This window comes from Girardinichthys multiradiatus, chromosome 12, assembly GCF_021462225.1.
Source record: "Girardinichthys multiradiatus isolate DD_20200921_A chromosome 12, DD_fGirMul_XY1, whole genome shotgun sequence".
In the NCBI taxonomy this organism is placed as follows: Eukaryota; Metazoa; Chordata; class Actinopteri; order Cyprinodontiformes; family Goodeidae; genus Girardinichthys; species Girardinichthys multiradiatus.
In genome coordinates this window covers 26,575,120-26,595,999 of record NC_061805.1, presented here as the reverse complement: position 1 = coordinate 26,595,999, position 20,880 = coordinate 26,575,120, and the positions used below count along the sequence as shown (strand labels likewise).

The window sequence follows — 20,880 nt, the reverse complement described above, 5'->3', positions numbered from 1 at the left end:
ATACCTTTAAGTCAACTGTTCTCACCCCTTTGCTGAAAACTCCCCTTTCCTCTTACATAAACAGACATTGCAATGTTGCAATGCACCATCAGGCACTGTTGTGCAACAACATTAAAAATACCTCAGGGTCAGTGAGAAGGAAAGTTCAAAACATAATATCTGAGTTATTCCGGTGGAGAGAATAGAACAACAGAGTCGTGAAGAACTGTGATTTGAAGGTAAAAAAAAGTGCACTATTCAGCCTAGGCTTTGTATGTATGCCTCTACTAAAAGCTTAGAGAGCCATCAATAGCTTCTAGTGTGAAGAGGTATTTTGTCTTTCTAAATAGACAAAGTCAATAATAGCTACTGTATCTATGGACATACATATTATGAATATCAAACATGTAGGAGAAGATGATGTAGGAGTAGAAAGAGCATATGTGAAGGCAGATTGGTATTTAGGATTAAAAAAAACTTCCAATTTGGTGATACAGATACAATAATACTGAATCTAAAATAATTATTTGGCCTCTATTATGTATTTTTGTCTGCTATCCGACTTGGCAACATTGGTTTTAATTAACACATTATTTAAACCATAAATGTGTCACCTAAAACCTCTCAAGCCAGAAATACCACCCTGATAGGAAAGACACAAGGAATACTACTAAATGATATATCTGTTTGTTTGAAACATATAAACTAATATCATGAATAAATATTGTGGCCTCCAAAAGTATTTACACCTATTTTACTTTTCACATTTTTGATGCACTGACCACAAACTTAAAATGTATTGTATTGAGATTTCTGGGGCTGTCAAGTAAAAGGATGTGATACAATGGTTTTTAATGTCTTACAACAAAAAATCTGAAAAGTGTGCAGTGCATTTATTTTGATAGCGTTTAATAAAATCCGTCGCACTCAAGTCAAGTCACCTGTTTGTGGGTTAATCTTATATATATAAATATAGTATAAATACAGCTACTCTGTGAAAGCCTCAAAGGGTTGTTGGAGAACATTAGAGAAAAAACAGCATCATGAAGACCAAAAGACACAGTTTTCAGGAAGATTAAAACATTGTTAGGATAATGTAAAAAGGATACCATAACCATATACGTGCCAAGACATGGCCGTCTACCAAATGACAGGTCAGGCAAAGACAGCATTAATTAGAGAAGCAGCCAAGAGGCCTTTGGTAACTCTGGAGGAGCTGTAGAGATTGGCGGTTTGCCACAAGCAAATGTGGAAGAAGGTGCTCTGTTAAGCTAACACCAAAATTAAACGTTTTGGCCTGTATGCGAAACAGTAACACCCTGAAAACGCGTTTCCATGAAAAATAGTGGTGGGATCAGAAAAAAGGAGGCTGGTCAGTTAATGGGTGAAGAGTGGAGGAATACTGGACAAACCTGGAAGAAAATCTGTTAGAGGCAGCAGAAAACTTAAGACTTGGAAGGTGTTTTATCTTCCAGGAGGACAACCCTAAACACAAAGACAGAGCTACAATAGAATGTTTTAGAATATAGTATATATTGTATATGAGTTAGAAAGGCCAAGACCAAGTTCAATTAAGATTTGTTGACAACACTTGAAAATTGTTGTTCACAGATGCTTTCTATTTAATCTGTAGCTGATTTCAGTCTTCAGATTTGAAAAAGCTGGCAAAGACATAGCCCCAAAGACTTACAGCTATCACTGCGGCAAAAACTCTCAGAACTATTAAATCAGTGGACTGAATACATATATCGTTATTTGTAACGCATTATTAAAAACAGGCATAATTTTCCATAAGCTTCACAATTAGGCTTGACTTTCTGTTCATCTATCACAAAAAAATTATTAAAATGTTAATGTTTGGGATTGTAGCATGGCAGCTTAAACGTCAAATAATGTTGCTAAACCTTTCAGGAAATAAACTTCACATCATCAGTTTCAATAGTATAACCAATGCAACACATCGTGGCCTCATCAATACTCACAATTACATGCAATAAATTTATTTAGGGGCAAAGGACCAATTAGCTCTAGAGATGCTTCCTCCAAAGCATTCTCAAAGGAGATTTAAAACAATTTGTGAATAGTTTTCAGAGTGTGGTGCCCATAGAGCTGTACATCGGGCCAATGGCCCATGGAGAAGGATTTTCTTGTTAATGAAGTGTGGAGCGGAGCCACTGAGGACAGTGTATGTCACCAGATTTACACCACAGTGGTCCTGTGATTCCCGGCAGCTGTAAAACAATGAGGATGTGATTGGGGTAAATTACACGGCAGTTGTCAACATCCACACAACTCACTGGCGTCTCATGGTGGATTTTTTTCTTTATTTTTTGTCTGACAAATTATTTCTGTCATCTTAAATATACAGGCTAGTTTTCTCCTAACCTCCTACGCTTACTTTATTTTTCTGTGACATTCACTCAGTCACTTTTTTCAAATGTCAAGACATAACACAAGGGCATGACCACATCACACTCTGATTAAGTGATCTTTCTACTTTCTTATTACTCACTTCCTACTGTGCCCTCTGTCACATATTGTTCTTTTTGCAAAAATGATTAGAGATTACCTAAAAATATATCTGTACACCTGCCCATAGTAACTTGTAGCATATAAATGGCAAATGTCCCTTCTGCCTCAAGTACAAAGGTCATTTCTTTAGGAAGATCAAGTAAAAGCTAAAGTAAACACATAATTGTTTTTCTTTTAAGACCAAAAACTAAATACGTTTTTGACTTTAGAAAGCAATAAAACTGTTTTGCAGGTTTTTACTGGTATTTTGACATTTTTTCTGTGGTGAAAAGCTCTAAGGCTTGAAGGTTGGAAGGCCTCTATGCCATCACGGTTATCTTTAGCTCCATTTAGAGATTCTCAATCAGATTCAAGTTAGAACTCCAAACATAAATATTGCTACCATTCAGAAGACAAATACTGTATGAAATTAAAAAACTGCTTTAGACCTATATCTACAATTATCCAATTGGGTCATCTTTAAAAACATCGGCTTTAGAAGAAACCAATCACAGATGATTTTCTTAGTCTAAACATTTAAATTCATGTATTTAAAAAAAGTTGTTTTGTTGTTGAATAAAATCTTTCATAAATGTTGGGATATTCCTTAGTTAAACCTGTTGGTATAAATAAAACTAAATGTTCGTGATCTTATATTTCAGAGCTTGCAGGACCAGATTCTGAAATTTTATGGAAATTTGAAAATGGATGGAAGAGAAAACAATGATAATATAAAATAATAAGCAAAAATAAGGCGGACAGAAGGCGTGCTAGATAAAATAGCCGATAAACCTGGAAAATAGCTCTTATGACAAACTTTTCACAGCTTTATTGGTGCACTATGTAAAATGACACAGTCACAGCCAAAGGTGTAGGTAATGTTATTTTCTGTTGAATATTATTTAAATCGTATGACCATTAAATGGTTTATTCTTTTTTTTTTTTTCAAAAAACAACAACCAGATGTTGATGGTTGGTGGTAAAATGCTGGGATTTTCAATCACAACACAAAGATTTGTATTCTGCTGGTAGTGTTTCATTTTATAAACGAGTTGCATTTTCATTGCCAGTTAGTTTCCTTTTCTCTTATTAGACAATTTAATTCTCTTGTTTTATTCTTTGACTTATATCAACCTTTCACCTGAGTGTAATTTATTCTCAGTATGTAGAGTCATTCTATGAAGTCTCAGAGGTATTTTAGAGAACAAAATTGAACAAAGGTGTAACTAGGAGATAGCTATTTTTAAGGAGAGCCAAACGAGGCACTGTTTCCAGTTTTCCACAAGCCATGTAGGGGACACAGAAATATCGCGAAAGGTGCTCAGGTCAGATAAAACCAAAAACTTTTTAATTAATTAATTAATTTTTTCTTTTTGCGGCAGTAGAGGCCTTTACCTTTCATTTTTCAACAGTAGGTAGACAGGAAAGAGGGCAAACAGAGGGGGAGATATTCAGCAAACCCAGGATAGCCGCATCAAGTACTATACTCTCTGCACATGGTTGTGAGCATAACCCCTACACCACCAGGGCCGTGCCAGATAAAACCAAAATTGAGATTTTTGACCTACACTCAAATCTCTATGTGTGGTAGAAATCTAACACTGCACATCACCCTAAACAAATAAATCCAATTTTCTGGTACAACTAAATCGACTCTCAAGGTGCACTGAGAAGGTCAAATATCTGATGAAGTGAAGACTCCAACAACACTTAAAGTAGTAGGAAGCAACTTTGTAAGCAGACCAATGCGTTTTGGCTTGTGACCATCACGATGGTCAATAGAAAACACCAAACAGTTTGTGTTTATATAAAATATAATACAGAAAAAATCAAATAAACCAATCACATATTCACACATACACAGGCTGACCAGTCAGCATGCAAAGGGAAAGTGTTGTGTTCTAATGAGCCCGATGAAGCCACACTGTGAAACATAAAAATGGCAGCACCATGCCGTGGGGATGCTTTCTTTCAGCTGCTGGGAGTTGGTGTTCAGACCAATCAAAAATCAACAGCAAATTAGAGATAAGCTTGGAAAAAACTGCTGGTGGGATTTAATACTAAATGATGGAATGAAGGTGGTGGTAGTATCATGCTTTTAGGATGCTTTGCTTCATCACCAATAGAAGAACTGAGTTGATTAGATTATTGATGGAGCTAAGCACAGGGTAATACTAGAAAAACCTGTGCTGCAAAAGACTTATGACCGGAGTGGAGGTTTACCATCAGGCAGGACAGCGACCCTCAACATACAACCAGAGCTACAATGGCATGGTTTGGATGAAAGCATGTTCATGCGTTAGAATGCCTCAACAAAAGTCTAGATCTAAATCATATTGAGAATCTGTAGCATAACTTCAGACAACTTCATAACTACAGAGACAAACTGAGTTTGAGCTGTCTGGCAAAGAATGGGCAAAAAGTTCATTCTCTCAGTGTGGAAATACCCTAAAAGACCTGCTGCTGTAAATGCATGAGAAGGTCCTTCCATAAATTATTGTCTCAGAGGAGCTTATCGCAAATGCACAACACTCTGAACAACACCAAACTGTTGGTCTGTGACCAAAGATCCCAATAAAATATACTGAGGTTTGAGGTTATATGAGTAGTTTTGCAATTCACTATATTTATTTATAATACATGCTGCAAAGCCCCAATTTCTATTCTGATTTTGCCAGAATGATGAGCAAACAAAAATAAAACCTTGCAGCTCGTATTTTTATGGCCTGTATTACTAAACTACCCCCATTTCTGCTGCGGACCTAACTACCAATAAAACATTTTGATCACTGGGCTCAAATAACTGAGCCCCTGATGTTTTGCAAAAAAAGAACATTTAGAATTGCATCATGCCTGATCCGGATGCCAGAAGGAACCTGTCTTCTTCTGGGAGCAGAAGAAATGGGACACAAGATGTACACTGAACAAGAGAGAGGGAGGGGGGAAATGGAGGGGAAAGGGAAGGGTGAAAAATGAAGAGGGATGATGAAAATGGAAGGTGTTGGGGAGGAGAAGGACGAGACATAATTGGTTGGAAGGGGGGAAATGAGAGCTGGGAGGAGGAGAAAGGTGCAGAGAGGAACAGATATGTCTCGAAGAAAAAGGATGACGTGTGGGCGAAGGCAACAGAAGCTGACTGACAGCCAGGAATAGAAGACGAATTAATAGTCAAAAAATGCAGCCAGGCAGGTGTGGAGAGAAAACCACAGTGAGATGGAATAAATTGTAATAGGGTTCCTTTAATTACTATAAAACAAATTATTTTCTATATTAAGACCAATAGAGACCACAGACAGCTGCAGAGAAAGTATAGGAATGGGAAACACTGGTAGACGAAAACGGAAGAAAGACAAGTAGGACTGGCTAATAGACACAAACAGGAGAGAGAGGGACAGACACTGGAATATAAATAAAGCTACAAAGTGAGAAAGAGCAAAGCAGAAAATTATTATCTAAAGGTGAGAAGAGGATTTCCAAGATTTCACAAAAAGGAATTTAGGTGTATTTGCTAACACATGGTTCTTCCATGTCTCCCAGCATTCAAGTTAAACTGCAAACAAAGTTTAACGACTCATGGTGGGTTACTGCCCTGCAACTTCCCTATCACATAGTATTAAACAAACAAAGTTCTAAGCTTGAAAGTTTGCAATGGGTGCAGTTAATACCCCAGGTATGGCAAAAAAAAAAAAAAAAAGATTCACAGCACTCTGCATGCAGCCACCATGCTGGACATTTTACCCTCACCATGTGTGTGCAACAGTGAAGCGCCTCTGTTTGTGGATGTTGTTGTTGAGCAACATGCGTCGGAGCAGTCGCGGGGAGTTGCGAGGAGAGAGGCGTGGGGAGATGGAGGATGGCGACCGCCGGTGTACCCGCGGCCTATCTGGCTGCAGCAGGTTCTCCCGCAGGATCTTCACCAGGTCTTCGTTCAGGCCGGAGTGTTTCGGCATTGGAGGCACAGCCAGGGTGTCCTGGTGGGCCACCCCCGTGCCTCCCTGCTGCGCCATGCCTACCCCGGCTTCACCACCACGGGCTCCACCAGCAGCAATTTGAATAGGACGTGAGGGCCGTTGAGAAAAATGTCAAAAATAAAGTAATTTAAGTACTAGAGGTGTACATTTCTTAAGAAAAAGTCAGTTTAGAAGCTGAAAATAATATAATAATAATCCAAAGTCTTCTCTCTGAAAAAAAAAATCTGCAGGTAATTTGTCACACTGGCATCTTCCTTTTTGCAAACACAGATGAATTAAAACAGAAGGGGAGCTCCCTCTCCTCCCTTATTCCCCATGAAAAAAAAAGAAGCACAGAAGCCAGCTGCCTTTGTCTGCTCAATACTGGATGTCTGCGGTGAAAGTGTAAGAGAGAAGATGAAGGCAGGATGAAAAAAGGCGAGAGGGAGGGCAGGATAGGAAAAGGCAGGGAATTCCATTCCAGCTCTCTATCCTCCAGACCTGCAGGAGAACTCCTCCCAGTCCGGTAACATGAAGCCCAGAAAGAGTTTAACTTTGCAAATTCAGTCGATTTGAGCCCAGATCTCCCTGGCAAAATTCAATAGTCACACATGTGGATTAACCAAAAATTAAAAAAAAGAAAGGGAAAAAAAGCACAGCCCAGTATGGTCTAGTCCAGTTAGGTCAGCAGAGTTCTGGTCCGTTCAGTCAGAGCAATATCTCCTTCCCTATTCTCCCTACACTGAGAGAATGACTGCTGACTGCAGCCAGTTTATAAGCTACTGCTCCTTTAGAGCCGAGCAGAGCGTGAGCGTGTGTGAGTGTTTGAGGGAGAGAGGGAGTGAGAAAAAGAGAGAGAGAGTGTGTGTGTATGCAGAGAGGAAAGCCATGAGAAATATGGAGGGAAGGAGAGATAGTGGGCAAAGGCGGCAGTTTGCGAAAATATTGTATACATGTATGTATGAGTTGGATCTTTAAAAGCAGGCTTTGCTCAGTAAGTGCAGTTCAGTAAAGCTCTCATATTTAGACTTAGTTGGAAGGGAGATTCCTTGTGTTAGGAAATGACTTCCTCCATGTGCCGAAATTACCATTTAATTTGAATTATAATTTGCACACAGTACAGAAAACAACACATGCAAATAATCTACCGAAACAAAAGAGGCATCCACCCCTCTTCTTCTGCAGCTCCCTTTCAGTGTGTTTTTAGATGCATACTCTAAGAGCATTTCTCAGCTTCTACCCTGTAAATGAGATCCTGTAATGCTTCAAACTTGTTGTCTCAGCAACCAAATAGCACCCATCAAATTGTTGTTCTTAATTTGTTTTTAGATGTTTAGCATTCTAAACATATATTTTAAGGAATCTACACAACTTTACTGTAGAAGTATGTCCAACTTCACTGAGAGGCATGGATTTTACTATATTGTTTTGTAGCAAAACTGCAAGTGGCTTTAATTAGCGATGCACAGAGAAATCAGCTAGTGACCAAAATTGGACAATTTTTGGCTTTTTCATTCTGACTTGTGACCGGCTGGTGGAAAATTTTGAAAATCCTATATTTTACTGCTCGGAAAACACACGATAGCAAACACTTCCAGGTCATGGTAACTAAAGTCTTTGGTGTGGAAGTTTTTACTGAATGAAGTTAAATGCAGTGAGGTGTTCAAAAGGAGGTCAGATGAGGAACAGCTGTATGAGAAGCTATTTAAAAGGAAGCTGCTTTTTCTATTACTTTTTCTGTTTTCAGCAGATAACAAGAAGAACGTATTGAAGCTCAGTTGCTCTTTTTAAATGTTTTGACTTTCAACTTCTGTTTGCTGTATTTTGGAAATTTTAGAGTTAAGATCATGACCTAGGGAAACAGTGGTTTTAATCAGGTAGCAGTCCATGTAAATTGAAAGACCAGAACAAATATTTTAAATACTGATTTTAAGACTATATTTATGTATTCTAAGAATCTAATGCAAACATTGTCCATTGTTTGAGAGCCTTTTGTCATCTTCTGCCTGGCAAATTGCATTCTTACCTGTATTATATTTGTTTCCTTAGCAACCAAATGCAGTTGCCTTTGCGTATTCTAGCTTTAAACTTTAGTAATCCAAAAATTATATTTCAAGTTAAGCTGCGAAATATATTGAATATAGTTGTCACTGCAAAATAATTGTGCATAATATTGCAATTGCAAAGAACTGCTTGAATGCAATATTCGGTGTTATGCATTCACGCTCTATATATCAGTAATATGGCAGTAACCCGCCACATAAACATCCAGATTAATAGAATATTTATTTTTTAAATCTTTGAATATTCATTTTAATAGCTTTTCAATTGTACGGTATTATATTACTTCCTACTTTGTCCTACTCTGTACAATATTTTGGAGCAGCTTAAAATATTGCTTGATGAGTAAGAGAAACTTCAAAAAATAAACACATAATCTCTCCAAATACCTTTCACATTCCTAAGCTTTATGGAAACTAGACTAATGTATTCCTTTCCCTCACAGCGCTAATACAGTGGTGATATGGAGTGACCTCTACACCATCAGCGCTAATGTTTTTACATGCTCACAATAATGTTAATGTTCTATAATTTACTTCTGTTTGTGTTCACAAATGTAGTTCAGCATCTGAAAGCATTAACAGGATGTCAGTGAGAAATGAGCTTTGAAGGCACTTCTCTTCAGTCTGTTTATGCAACAAACTGAGGAGTCAAGGAATGGGCCAAGGTTTAGAATCTGTCCACTTAATGTTGCACCACTTCACGTCAAACATGTAAAGAGATTTTCCGGACTGATTTTGAGCTGTGGTGCGCAAGTAATGGTATATATTATAGATGGCACTCACCAATATCAAAGGACCCTATTCTTGGAGTAATAGCTCTAAGCCTGTTTATGGGTGTCTTTATTTTATCAATAAATGATGAGGATGCAGAGTCTGAAGATATTTGAGATATGGACAAACAGCATATTTAGAGGCCATATAAAGAAGGAAAACTTGCCCTATGTTTTTGCTAAGATATACTATTCATAAAAAGTAATCATGCAGACAAACATTAAGAGATACATTTTAACTGCAACTCACTACATTAATTTGTTATCACTTGCGTTTACATATCACATGCAAGAACGTTTGAAATACAAAGTAAACAGTTGAATAGAAACCAACTGTAATTTCACCCAACAACATTACGTTTTTATAATAGTCTGGGAGCACACTGCCTGCCACTTTATACCAGTTTAATGTGCTGTTACATAACATTGATTCAACATTAAGTCAATTATTTGGCAACAAAGAAAAAAAATATCTGAAATGAAAACCAAACTGAACTAGCAACACAGTGGGAAGGTTACTGATTGACTTCTAAAAACCACAAGCACAGAAACACTTTGATGGAAATCTGTCATTACGAGTCTCTACAATACAATAACATATATTGGCAATATATCTTACTGCAGTAGACACAAACATACAGCACCCTTATTGCCACCCACCCACTGGAAAAGATGTGTTTTAATAAATTCATTCACATTGCAAATGCTTGTGAGGTTTGGCCTTTTAATTTAGTACATTTAAATCCCATGTCAAGAATTAGGTGTCCACAAAATCATTGGTGGCACAATTATTGTTTTTCTTCTGGTAATACTTTGCTCAAGTCCATTTTGCAAATATGACACCTTTTAGTCTTCTTCTATAACATCTAATTTAAGAATGGAGCACACAGAGAACATCCAGAAGACAGCATTCTCTCTTATGCTCTCTTCTCTTCAGTTTAACCAACAGGATGTGGAGAATTTAAGTCTGAGGACTTAGATGGGCATGGAGGAAGGTTGATATTGTATCCAGTGACACATTTTGTGTTGGTTTTACCATTTGCTTTGGATCATTATCCTGCTGAAAGACCCATTTTTTACCTGTAGATGCGATAAGAGTTTTGTTTAAAATGTCCTGGTATGTCAAAGAGTTCATAATGCCATGTACTCTATAATTCCCACGGCCTTTGGAAGAAAACTGGCCCACAGCAACACAGATAATCCACCATACCTAACAGTGGTCATGTTTTGTATATTCTTCTTTTGTTTTACACATGACCGACCTGTGGGGTTTCCACTGAAAACTATTAAAGTCTGCGGTACGATTGTAATTTTACTTTATACATTAGGGAATTTTCAAATAGTCAACTCAGTGTTAGCAAACTTTAGCCATAATGCAGGCATCCTGTTGGATTTTACTTTCAGGGTACATCAGTGAAACTGTGGCACCATAAATGAAGTGGATTGATTATAAATCTTGTTATGGCTCTGAAAGGCGAGTACGATAAGATCCTCAGAGTGTCACTAAAGGCGAAATTAAAGGAGAGGCTGTAAAAGACAGATTCGTGTGACTCTCTAATCTACATAGAGAGTGAGTCACTGTTGGCAATGATCTCTCATGCAACCGTCACGTGGATAAACTAACCTACACAGCAATATGCTCGGCACAATGTTCACTTGAAAACTGAAAAGCAACTGCTGATTATATTATCATAGTTCATATTATGGCTTTTCATTACAAATTAATATGGATCCACGTTTTAGCTAATTTGTTTGTCAGCATTATCACAACAAAATGTTGCATTAAAATCCAATGACCATGCCAAAAATGACCACCCATCTTTCACAGCTACCAATTTCTCATACCGTTAATCAGTCTAAAATTATACTATCAGACCTAATGTGTCTCTTTGATTTTTTCCCCACTTCCTGTCCATACTTTTCCATATCTCTTTTGCTTCCTGTCTAATTTTCTCCTCTCCTTCTCTGCTTTATAAAATATATCTTATAACCACCGCTTGTTGCTGTGCATGACGTTCGTGAACATTTCCCCCTGGTTACCAAGGGCAACATAGATGAAGACGGCCAAGTGGATTTGTCAAGAACTGAAGGCTGGAAGAACAAAAGGAAGAAGAGAAAAGCCAATCTGCAGAAAGAAAATGAAGTAGATCCATATACTCAAAACGAAACCGCACAATGAAAATGCGGCAAAAGAAATCCCTTCTTGGTGCTTTGGACTGAAAAAGTAAGATTTGTTCCCTCGTTTGAATTATTTCTGCTATGGGACTGAAGTAAAGGAAATGGTGCTGTAATGCATGATTAATGCAAATTAACACTGTGGGTCATCAACCCTCCAAAAGAACAATTTTATCCTTCCATTTCAGGTCTGACAAACACCTGGGAGAGAAGAACAACTTAGTCACAGAAAAATAAGCAAAACATTGATTTCACAAATGTAGCATCTCATGTGGAAAATAAGATGATTACATATGGGCATATTCAGTTTAAGACGTTCTCTTTTCTCATGTAAGTGCATTCCAAAAAAAAACTGAATATGACAATATGTAGTCATTGTGCCTCTGATGCAATATTTTCTCCCTCACTTGGTTTTATCCACTCAAATAATGAAATCTGTGTGCATATTCAACAAGCTCTGTGCAAAATATTGTTTAATCTCAACAGATTGGGCAGCTCTCTTTTGGCAGCACACAGCATGCCATCACCTCACTGAGCACAGCCTGAAGTGTGGTTTGACACTAGTAGAGTTCACTGGTATGAGGCTGTCAAGGATGACTAAGATTTACTACATTTACCTGTTGCTATAGTTACCACTTACAGTCCACAAACATGATGGGTGATGCGACAGTGCTGATAAATAAGTATAAAGTGTGTCACACACTTCAAAACCACACTAAGGATATGAATCACTAGAAATTGAATTTTAACAAGTATCACTTGACAGGTAAGCATGACTGCAGGTTACTGCAGGCCTTAATATCACTTACAGATATAATACGTCAAATATCCTGATGCAGCTCTGTCTCCCTCAAGTGGGCATCTTTAAATAGTCCATATCCAGGAAACGGGTGATGTATTCAGATAAAGCTTGATGTCTTTTTTAAATATTTTTAGGTTTATAACTGCATCTCAGAAAGTGTTTATTTAAAACAAGAACTGTAGAAGTCAACTTTATGTTTAAAACAACACAACCAAGTGCAATAAAATAATACTTGTAAAAACATTAAAACACCTAAGTGAGCAGTAAGAAACAAAAAACAAAACTGACAAAGTAGTTAAATAAATTGTCAATAAAATTAAAACATGATTCATGATTGTGTTTCTGGACAGACTGTGATTCAGGACATATATCATCATATTTTATAGCCAGGAAATCTAAACATCTTTAAATATGAAACAAAAAATTCACAATCATTGTTTATGTTTTGATTTTGAGAAATCACTTAATCTTATTAACATGTTTCTTCTGATTGGAAGTAATAAAAATGTCTTGGTGTTGTCCAGCCCGAGTTCTGACTTGAATCTGACAGAGAAACTGTGGAGGTAACTAAATATTAGGCTGATGACAAGTAGGCCTCCCAACCTCAAAGACCTGGGGCTTATCACCAAAGATAAAAGGTCAAAATAACAGCAGAAACTTGCAAAAAAAAAAAACTTCTCAGCAATTATAATTGCCGTGATGCCAAGAAAGATTATTTAATTGATATGTGGCATGCCAGTTTTAAAAAAACAAACAAAAAAAACATCCATTTATTTTTTCCTAATTAAGCATCCTTTTATGTTGTTTAATTATAGATGCCTATTCATTTCCTATCAGAAAAAACTTTACAATGGAATAAAATAATTTTGACTCCTTTGCAAGGAGTAAGAAATAATTTGGGCTTAATTATAGAAGGATTGTGTGGAATGCAGTGAACACCTTTGCTACAAAGATCAAAAAGATAAACAAAGATCAGGAAACATGGACGAAGTCCATGGCAGTAAACATGGGAAGAGGAGAAATTTCAACCAAAAAAAGGCTTTTTGTTGGAAGCACTTTTTGCGGCAGGGTTATGAAACACTTTAAATCATTGAATTAAGTAACGGAACAACCCAAAGTTGTGGACTGAGGAAACCGTTTATGCCACAGCTACAGCTGATAGTTTGAACAGAGTCAACAGCCAGACCACAGTTTTTGTCACAAACGGTTATATTCCTCTGTAATAAATTACGAGCAGACTGGGCTCACCACAGAGTTCATTGAAATCCCTGGCTAGGGTGCCAATTTGTGAAGTCTCCAAGCTTCTGACTTCCTCCTCCTCACTAGACAAAGGAGATTCTGCATATGAAAGTCTTTTAAAGCGAAGCCTGGAGGGATGATTGGCTGAAGAGGAATGTGGATCAGGAGCTGATTGGTTGGAGCGGAGAATGTGGTGGAGTAGTTAGACGGAGCAGGAAGTGGAGGTGAGTCTTCCAAGTTGAATTTTCGTCGAAACTTCATAACAACTGCACCATCACTCAGCATCAGCAAAACAGTGGAAGTCATATCTCCTGAAGGTGGAACCCAAAAGCGTCTCAGATGAAGAAAACAGCATGGGGCCTGTGGAATTTTACTACAGAGAATGCAAAACTATAGCAAGCAGACAAGCTTCAACCAAGACCAAAAATATTTATTTATTAGGAGCAAAATACAAGCATTTTTATTTTTTTTTAAAGAAAAGAAAAGTTGTATAAAGTCTCAGTGGATCTTTAAATAAACATCTCATCCTATGAAACCTTTAGAACAAATGATCTTGTTCTAAAGGTAATATATTTTTCGATCTGCATTTGAAAATAAAACTGAAAAACACTTCATTTCTCTTCAATCTAAACAACTTGAATAATTAACACTTAAATAATAATAATGTGTCTATCACCCACTCACCATAGTTTTCTGTGAAATTTGTCAACTTCAAATTATGGGTGATCATGATTCAATAAAGCAATATCTTCTAGCACCTGGAAGGAGATTAAACAGCACATGGAAGAGGTGAGAGAGATTTCTTGTTGAGAATGGGCGGTGAACAAGAAAGTGAGACTTTGATGATGCTGTTATGGCACCACACACGGAAGAGAGGACAGAAGTGCAGAGGACAAGAATCCTACTTGGAAAAGGAATATGGCTATTGCAATGGCAACCCTTTATGTACAATAGGGACATGATTGTCCAAGCATACTGGAATTAAAAATTTTATTTTATAAAATAATTTGTTTTTAAATTCTTTTTCTTGTATTACTTTTTTTTCTTTTATTTTACTACATATTTATTTCTATGTCTTTTATATTTTTTGCTAATATCTTTCTTTACTTTATTTCACAGAGTGATGACATAAGAATACTAGTGAGTTTACTAAGTGGTGGATGATTGTATATTCAAACAGCTTGTTAACGTAACACCAAACAGGAGTGAATGCCACAGCAGACAATGAAGCTGATGAAGACCATGCTTGGTTGCAACACATTTGTCAGTATGGATTTTATTTGAATTAGAAATCCCATCTTCATAACATTTGCTGTAGTGTAGCAAAAAAAATAAACTAAAAGCTGGAAATTAATTAATAACTATTTTCTATATGTAGGCTGCACGGTGTAGCAGTTGGTAGCACTGTTGCCTTGCAGCAAGTAGGTCCTGGGTTCGACTCCCGGGGTCTTTCTGCATGGAGTTTGCATGTTCTCCCCGTGCATGCGTGGGTTTTCACCGGGTACTCCAGCTTCCTCCCACAGTCCAAAAACATGACTGTCAGGTTAATTGGTCTCTCTAAATTGCCCTTAGGTGTGAATGAATGGGTGTATGGTTGTTTGTCCTGTATGTCTCTGTGTCCCTGTGATGGATTGGCAACCTGTCCAGTCCAGGGTGTACCCTGCCTCTCACCCGTAGACTGCTGGAGATAGGCACCAGCTCCCCAGCTCCCCCGTAACTCAGTATGGAATAAGTGGTATAGAAGATGAATAAATGTATGAATGAATGAGTATTTTCTATAATCATTTATCCATTCGTGGACATTTGGAAATAATATGTGCAGATCAAAACTCCAAGGAACTCCAGGAAATCAGGTTGTATTTTTAAATAGAAGATTAAAACATTACACAAAAATAACTCTCAGTCTTAGTTTAGTTCCTGTCTTTGACCAACAGATGGCAGCAGCTGTTCAAAAGTTGTCAGGAAGATGTAGAGCAAAACTTTTCATCCATGTAGAGTTAATCTGTCCCCCATCTGCTAAAACCAACAATAATGTGGATTTTTATACACTTGCAGCTTCTACTAGTCTTTGTCATGTCCAGATTCTGCCCTATTTAGACTTTGCTCAGCCAACCCAGCAAATTTATACAGAGAATTGTTGTTGCACCAATGTAAAATGGCAACTCATTATTTACAATGACCCTGCACTGACATAGTTTGCTGTTATTTAGGAAGTGATATTAAAACGTCTACATATTTAAGAGGGTTTATTTTAAGAGGTTCTCATCACAAGTGCAGAATGATGGGTGCTTTTGGAAGGCTTCTGCAGACAACAAACCGTGCATACCATGTTAATTATCAGCAGTTCTCAAGGGTTTCATGCCCAAAATAATGATCTCAACATTACTGTCATCCCCAAGATAATTATTGCAGCTTTGCATCTCTACAATGCTCCACGAATAGCTGCCTTGCAAAAAAATAACAGTGCATCATCAGGACCATCTTTGGTACAATTGCACAAAATCACACCCAAAATCAAAGTGAATATGAGAACCGCCCTGGTCTCTCACATTTATTCATATAAAGGACCTGAATGTCTCTTTCTAGGTATAGAACTCCATACCTGAATAGTATTATGTCTGTTCCTATTTCTTAATACGTGGATCTATCACATTTTTTTCACACTTGGTTTGTATTTCTGCCTTTTATGCCTTCTTCTCTTCATAATTAAATAATTAGATGCTATCCTATGCAGCTGGTACCTCAGGCCCACTGAGAATATTTCCTGGACAGTTTGTTGACTTGAGCAGCAGTACAAGGGAGAGTGACGTGGTTCCCTCGCCCATTGATAGTAAAAGGTCATACCATTCCTCCCTGCAGCCTGAAAACCCACACATGCATTCGGAATAGCACAGAGATTCATGTCTACCAAAATAATTATGCAGCAAAGGTGGTATTATTTGCTGCTATAAATTCTAAACACATCTGTAAACCACTTCTCCCTGGAATCACTTGAAAAAAGCAACAATACTATTACTAATGTAAAGAATACCCTCTCCAAGTCAATGTACATCAAGACAGAATAATGACCCGTTAAGCTAACTTCAGGGATTCTTTGGGGTTCGTTGCCTGGAGAAAAGGAAGACGCAATAAAGAGCCCGACTGGGATTGATTCTAAGAATCCGCTGAAACGTTCTTTGTGTGTGCTGAATGTTGTCTCAGGTTCAGTCGTGCTTGTTTCTGAGGACGGTGAGAGTTGTTGTTTAGTGAGTGACAGAGTGCCGTGATGAACCAGCCAGCCATGATGAGAGGAAATAGGCAGGGTGGGGGAAGAACTGAAGGGGACTGAGGGGAGTGAGGGTGGAAAAGTAGCAGAACAGCTTGCCAAGCGAGAGGGGAACTCAGAGCACGTTGTAACTGACGTGGGGTGACAGCAAATGAAAGTGGATGAATACAAATGACCACAGGGACAAAGAACAGGGGCTGAGAGAGACCAAGGCTGAAGGACACACATGAAGACTAGGGTGGCTTCAGAAATAGCTCAGGGTGTTAAACAAAGTGCTCAGTGGAAGGATGAAAGTCCTGCACCAGTGCCTTATGGGAAATAGCATATTCCTATTTAATGTGAATAAGGGAATAACCCTTGCAATCAAAACAGAACAATGCCATACAAGAAACAGTAAAGTACTGTGGTGAATCAGGCAATAGTTTTCGTTTATCGTGGCCCTCCAGGGTTAGAATTGGTTATGGATCCATCAGTCATCCAGTAATGAAATTTCTCCAGTTTTCCACTGATCGTCTCTGACTGGTAATCAGTAGGTTACATACTGAAAAGTATTGGTTTTGTTTGCCTGTCTATAAAAAAAAATAATTCCCACTTTTTTTCATTTTATTTGATGCTTTTTGTTTTGAGTTTGTAGAAAATTAGGTTAGGGTGAGATGCTTTGATCCTGTAGAATTAGGCAGCAGATTTCAAGTAAGCATGCTTATTGCACAAAATTGCATTCTTTTTGTTGTACTGCTCATTATTGAGCAGTGCTGGGAGATTAAAGCAGACTAAGAGGCTGTTTTAAAGACAAAAAGCATTACCCTAATAACAGAGATGGAGGGTGCTCTTTTAGTATCCTTGCTGACTCTGTCTTCAAAGCAATGCAAACAACTTGGCTGGAAACAGCCACAGAAAACTTGAAACCTACTATAACGCGCAGTAAAGGCCCGATTGGTACTTCTCTAGTCAGAATCACTCGTAGTGTTTTGGTTCAACAATCACTGAGCACACTAGCAAGTTTTAGAAAGGAAATGTTTTATATATTAGTAATGTACTGCTCAAAACACAAAATCTTTACTTTGCATATCCACTCCACACCACCATCTGTCATTAGTTCAACATAAACAATAAAATCAATACACTTAAGGTAGAGGTGTAAAGGTGATAGTAGAACCTATGGGTTCTAAGAAGTTGACTAAGAATTGCAGACTTAAACGAAATGCTTTAAAAAAAATAATAACTACACAGGTTTTTAAAAACTACTTTAAATGTGTTTATCTTCTGTTCTAAACAATGAAATCCTTAACAAGAACTCTACACAGGCTAGCATACATAACCTATTTATAAGATCCATAGATACGTTTATAACAGCATGTAACAAATACACAGCATTTGTTTCAGTATGTGAAATCAATTCAGACAAGGAATGATCACACAAATAATTGGTACTGTAATCCTTCTTCATGAATAATGATCAGCATTTTATTTTAATATTTATTTTGCTGATTTATTTTGAGTAACCCAACAGATGTTTTATCAATGATTTAACACACCAATGGGTATTTCCGTCAAACCCAGGTAGTTCTGCATACAAAATAGCCACTAGCCTACAGCTGTCCTCGAGCAGAAACTGCCTACAGTCACATCAAAAAGTTATCAGACTGAACACAGCTCCCTCTGGAAAATATGGACAGTAAATACAGGTCCTTCTCAAAATATTAGCATATTGTGATAAAGTTCATTATTTTCCATAATGTCATGATGAAAATTTAACATTCATATATTTTAGATTCATTGCACACTAACTGAAATATTTCAGGTCTTTTATTGTCTTAATATGGATGATTTTGGCATACAGCTCATGAAAACCCAAAATTCCTATCTCACAAAATTAGCATATCATTAAAAGGGTCTCTAAACGAGCTATGAACCTAATCATCTGAATCAACAAGTTAACTCTAAACACCTGCAAAAGATTCCTGAGGCCTTTAAAACTCCCAGCCTGGTTCATTACTCAAAACCCCAATCATGGGTAAGACTGCCGACCTGACTGCTGTCCAGAAGGCCACTATTGACACCCTCAAGCAAGAGGGTAAGACACAGAAAGAAATTTCTGAACGAATAGGCTGTTCCCAGAGTGCTGTATCAAGGCACCTCAGTGGGAAGTCTGTGGGAAGGAAAAGGTGTGGCAGAAAACGCTGCACAACGAGAAGAGGTGACCGGACCCTGAGGAAGATTGTGGAGAAGGGCTGATTCCAGACCTTGGGGGACCTGCGGAAGCAGTGGACTGAGTCTGGAGTAGAAACATCCAGAGCCACCGTGCACAGGCGTGTGCAGGAAATGGGCTACAGGTGCCGCATTCCCCAAACCTGGGCTACAGAGAAGCAGCACTGGACTGTTGCTCAGTGGTCCAAAGTACTTTTTTCGGATGAAAGCAAATTCTGCATGTCATTCGGAAATCAAGGTGCCAGAGTCTGGAGGAAGACTGGGGAGAAGGAAATGCCAAAATGCCAGAAGTCCAGTGTCAAGTACCCACAGTCAGTGATGGTCTGGGGTGCCGTGTCAGCTGCTGGTGTTGGTCCACTGTGTTTTATCAAGGGCAGGGTCAATGCAGCTAGCTATCAGGAGATTTTGGAGCACTTCATGCTTCCATCGGCTGAAAAGCTTTATGGAGATGGAGATTTCATTTTTCAGCACGACCTGGCACCTGCTCACAGTGCCAAAACCACTGGTAAATGGTTTACTGACCATGGTATCACTGTGCTCAATTGGCCTGCCAACTCTCCTGACCTGAACCCCATAGAGAATCTGTGGGATATTGTGAAGAGAACATTGAGAGACTCAAGACCCAACACTCTGGATGAGCTAAAGGCTGCTATCGAAGCATCCTGGGCCTCCATAAGACCTCAGCAGTGCCACAGGCTGATTGCCTCCATGCCACGCCGCATTGAAGCAGTCATTTCTGCAAAAGGATTCCCAACCAAGTATTGAGTGCATAACTGTACATGATTATTTGAAAGTTGACGTTTTTTGTATTAAAAACACTTTTCTTTTATTGGTCGGATGAAATATGCTAATTTTGTGAGATAGGAATTTTGGGTTTTCATGAGCTGTATGCCAAAATCATCCGTATTAAGACAATAAAAAACCTGAAATATTTCAGTTAGTGTGCAATGAATCTAAAATATATGACTGTTAAATTTTCATCATGACATTATGGAAAATAATGAACTTTATCACAATATGCTAATATTTTGAGAAGGACCTGTAAATCATCAAGAATGGCCATGTTGGATTTTTCTTTTTTGTGTGGAGCTTGCAGCTAAGGTATTGTGATGCTGGCTCTCTGAGCAGAAGATGTGCTAATGGAGTAATGACGTAAATTCAACCTGGGAGACACACCTACTCTCCAGCTCCATCCAATGGCTTCTCCGTGCATCTCCGCAACCAACCAATCAGCATCAAGGCTCCAGTAATCCTCAGCCAATGATCCTTCAAGGCTCCCCATTTAAAGACTCCCATTCATGGATTTCCCAGCTGTTGGCTGAGTTTCGACCCTCCTCCACCCCATTGCCTCCATCGGATTCTCAGTTCCATTACCTTCAGGCCTCCTCTCCATCACCAGTACCAGATCCGGGGCAAGACTATTCAAATTCTAAGACGTTCATCAAGTTCATGCTTTATCAGCATTAATTGTCTTCCTCTGGGGTCTGAGCGCCAAACAAATAAATATCCATTGTGTATCTTCACTAATCGCATTTTGTGTTTCTTATTGTGAGTCTCTACAGGATTGAAATGCTGTTAGTAACACTCCTGCCTCTCTCATGACGGCAAGTCAATGTGTCAGTTGTGTTTTATTTAGCAGGCATTTCTATTAGGAGTTTTAAATTGCCTGCTGTGAGGCAGAATCCAGTGATGTCTTGATTTCAAGCTATCAAATCTGAGTCATTTCATAGAAAGTTGGAATATCAAAATGTAAAATTCAAAATGCAGCCCAACAGAGGTTAATTTTACAAAGAAGCCATCAAATAAAACATTTTCAACCGTAGCGAGAAGAAATAAACAAAACTGCTGTTCCTAAACTAGGAGCCACTGCATAACAAATAAAACATTAGAAATTCAGTTATTTGAGGTTCAGGAGATA

General features: G+C 38.2%; 1 protein-coding gene across 8 annotated transcripts in view; it reads right to left on the bottom strand.

Moving 5' to 3' along the window:
* Positions 1-20,880, bottom strand: part of pde4d (phosphodiesterase 4D, cAMP-specific) — a 255,431-nt gene that overhangs the window by 111,653 nt on the left and 122,898 nt on the right. The window contains exon 1 of one of the 8 annotated variants that reach the window (XM_047381199.1): positions 6,235-7,147. The exons of the other annotated variants lie outside the window; for them this stretch is intronic. Within the exon in view, the coding sequence (XP_047237155.1) occupies positions 6,235-6,497 (263 nt within the window). The 5' untranslated portion in view covers positions 6,498-7,147. Of the gene's footprint in view, positions 1-6,234; positions 7,148-20,880 lie in introns of those variants that run through there. 8 annotated transcript variants of the gene reach the window in all.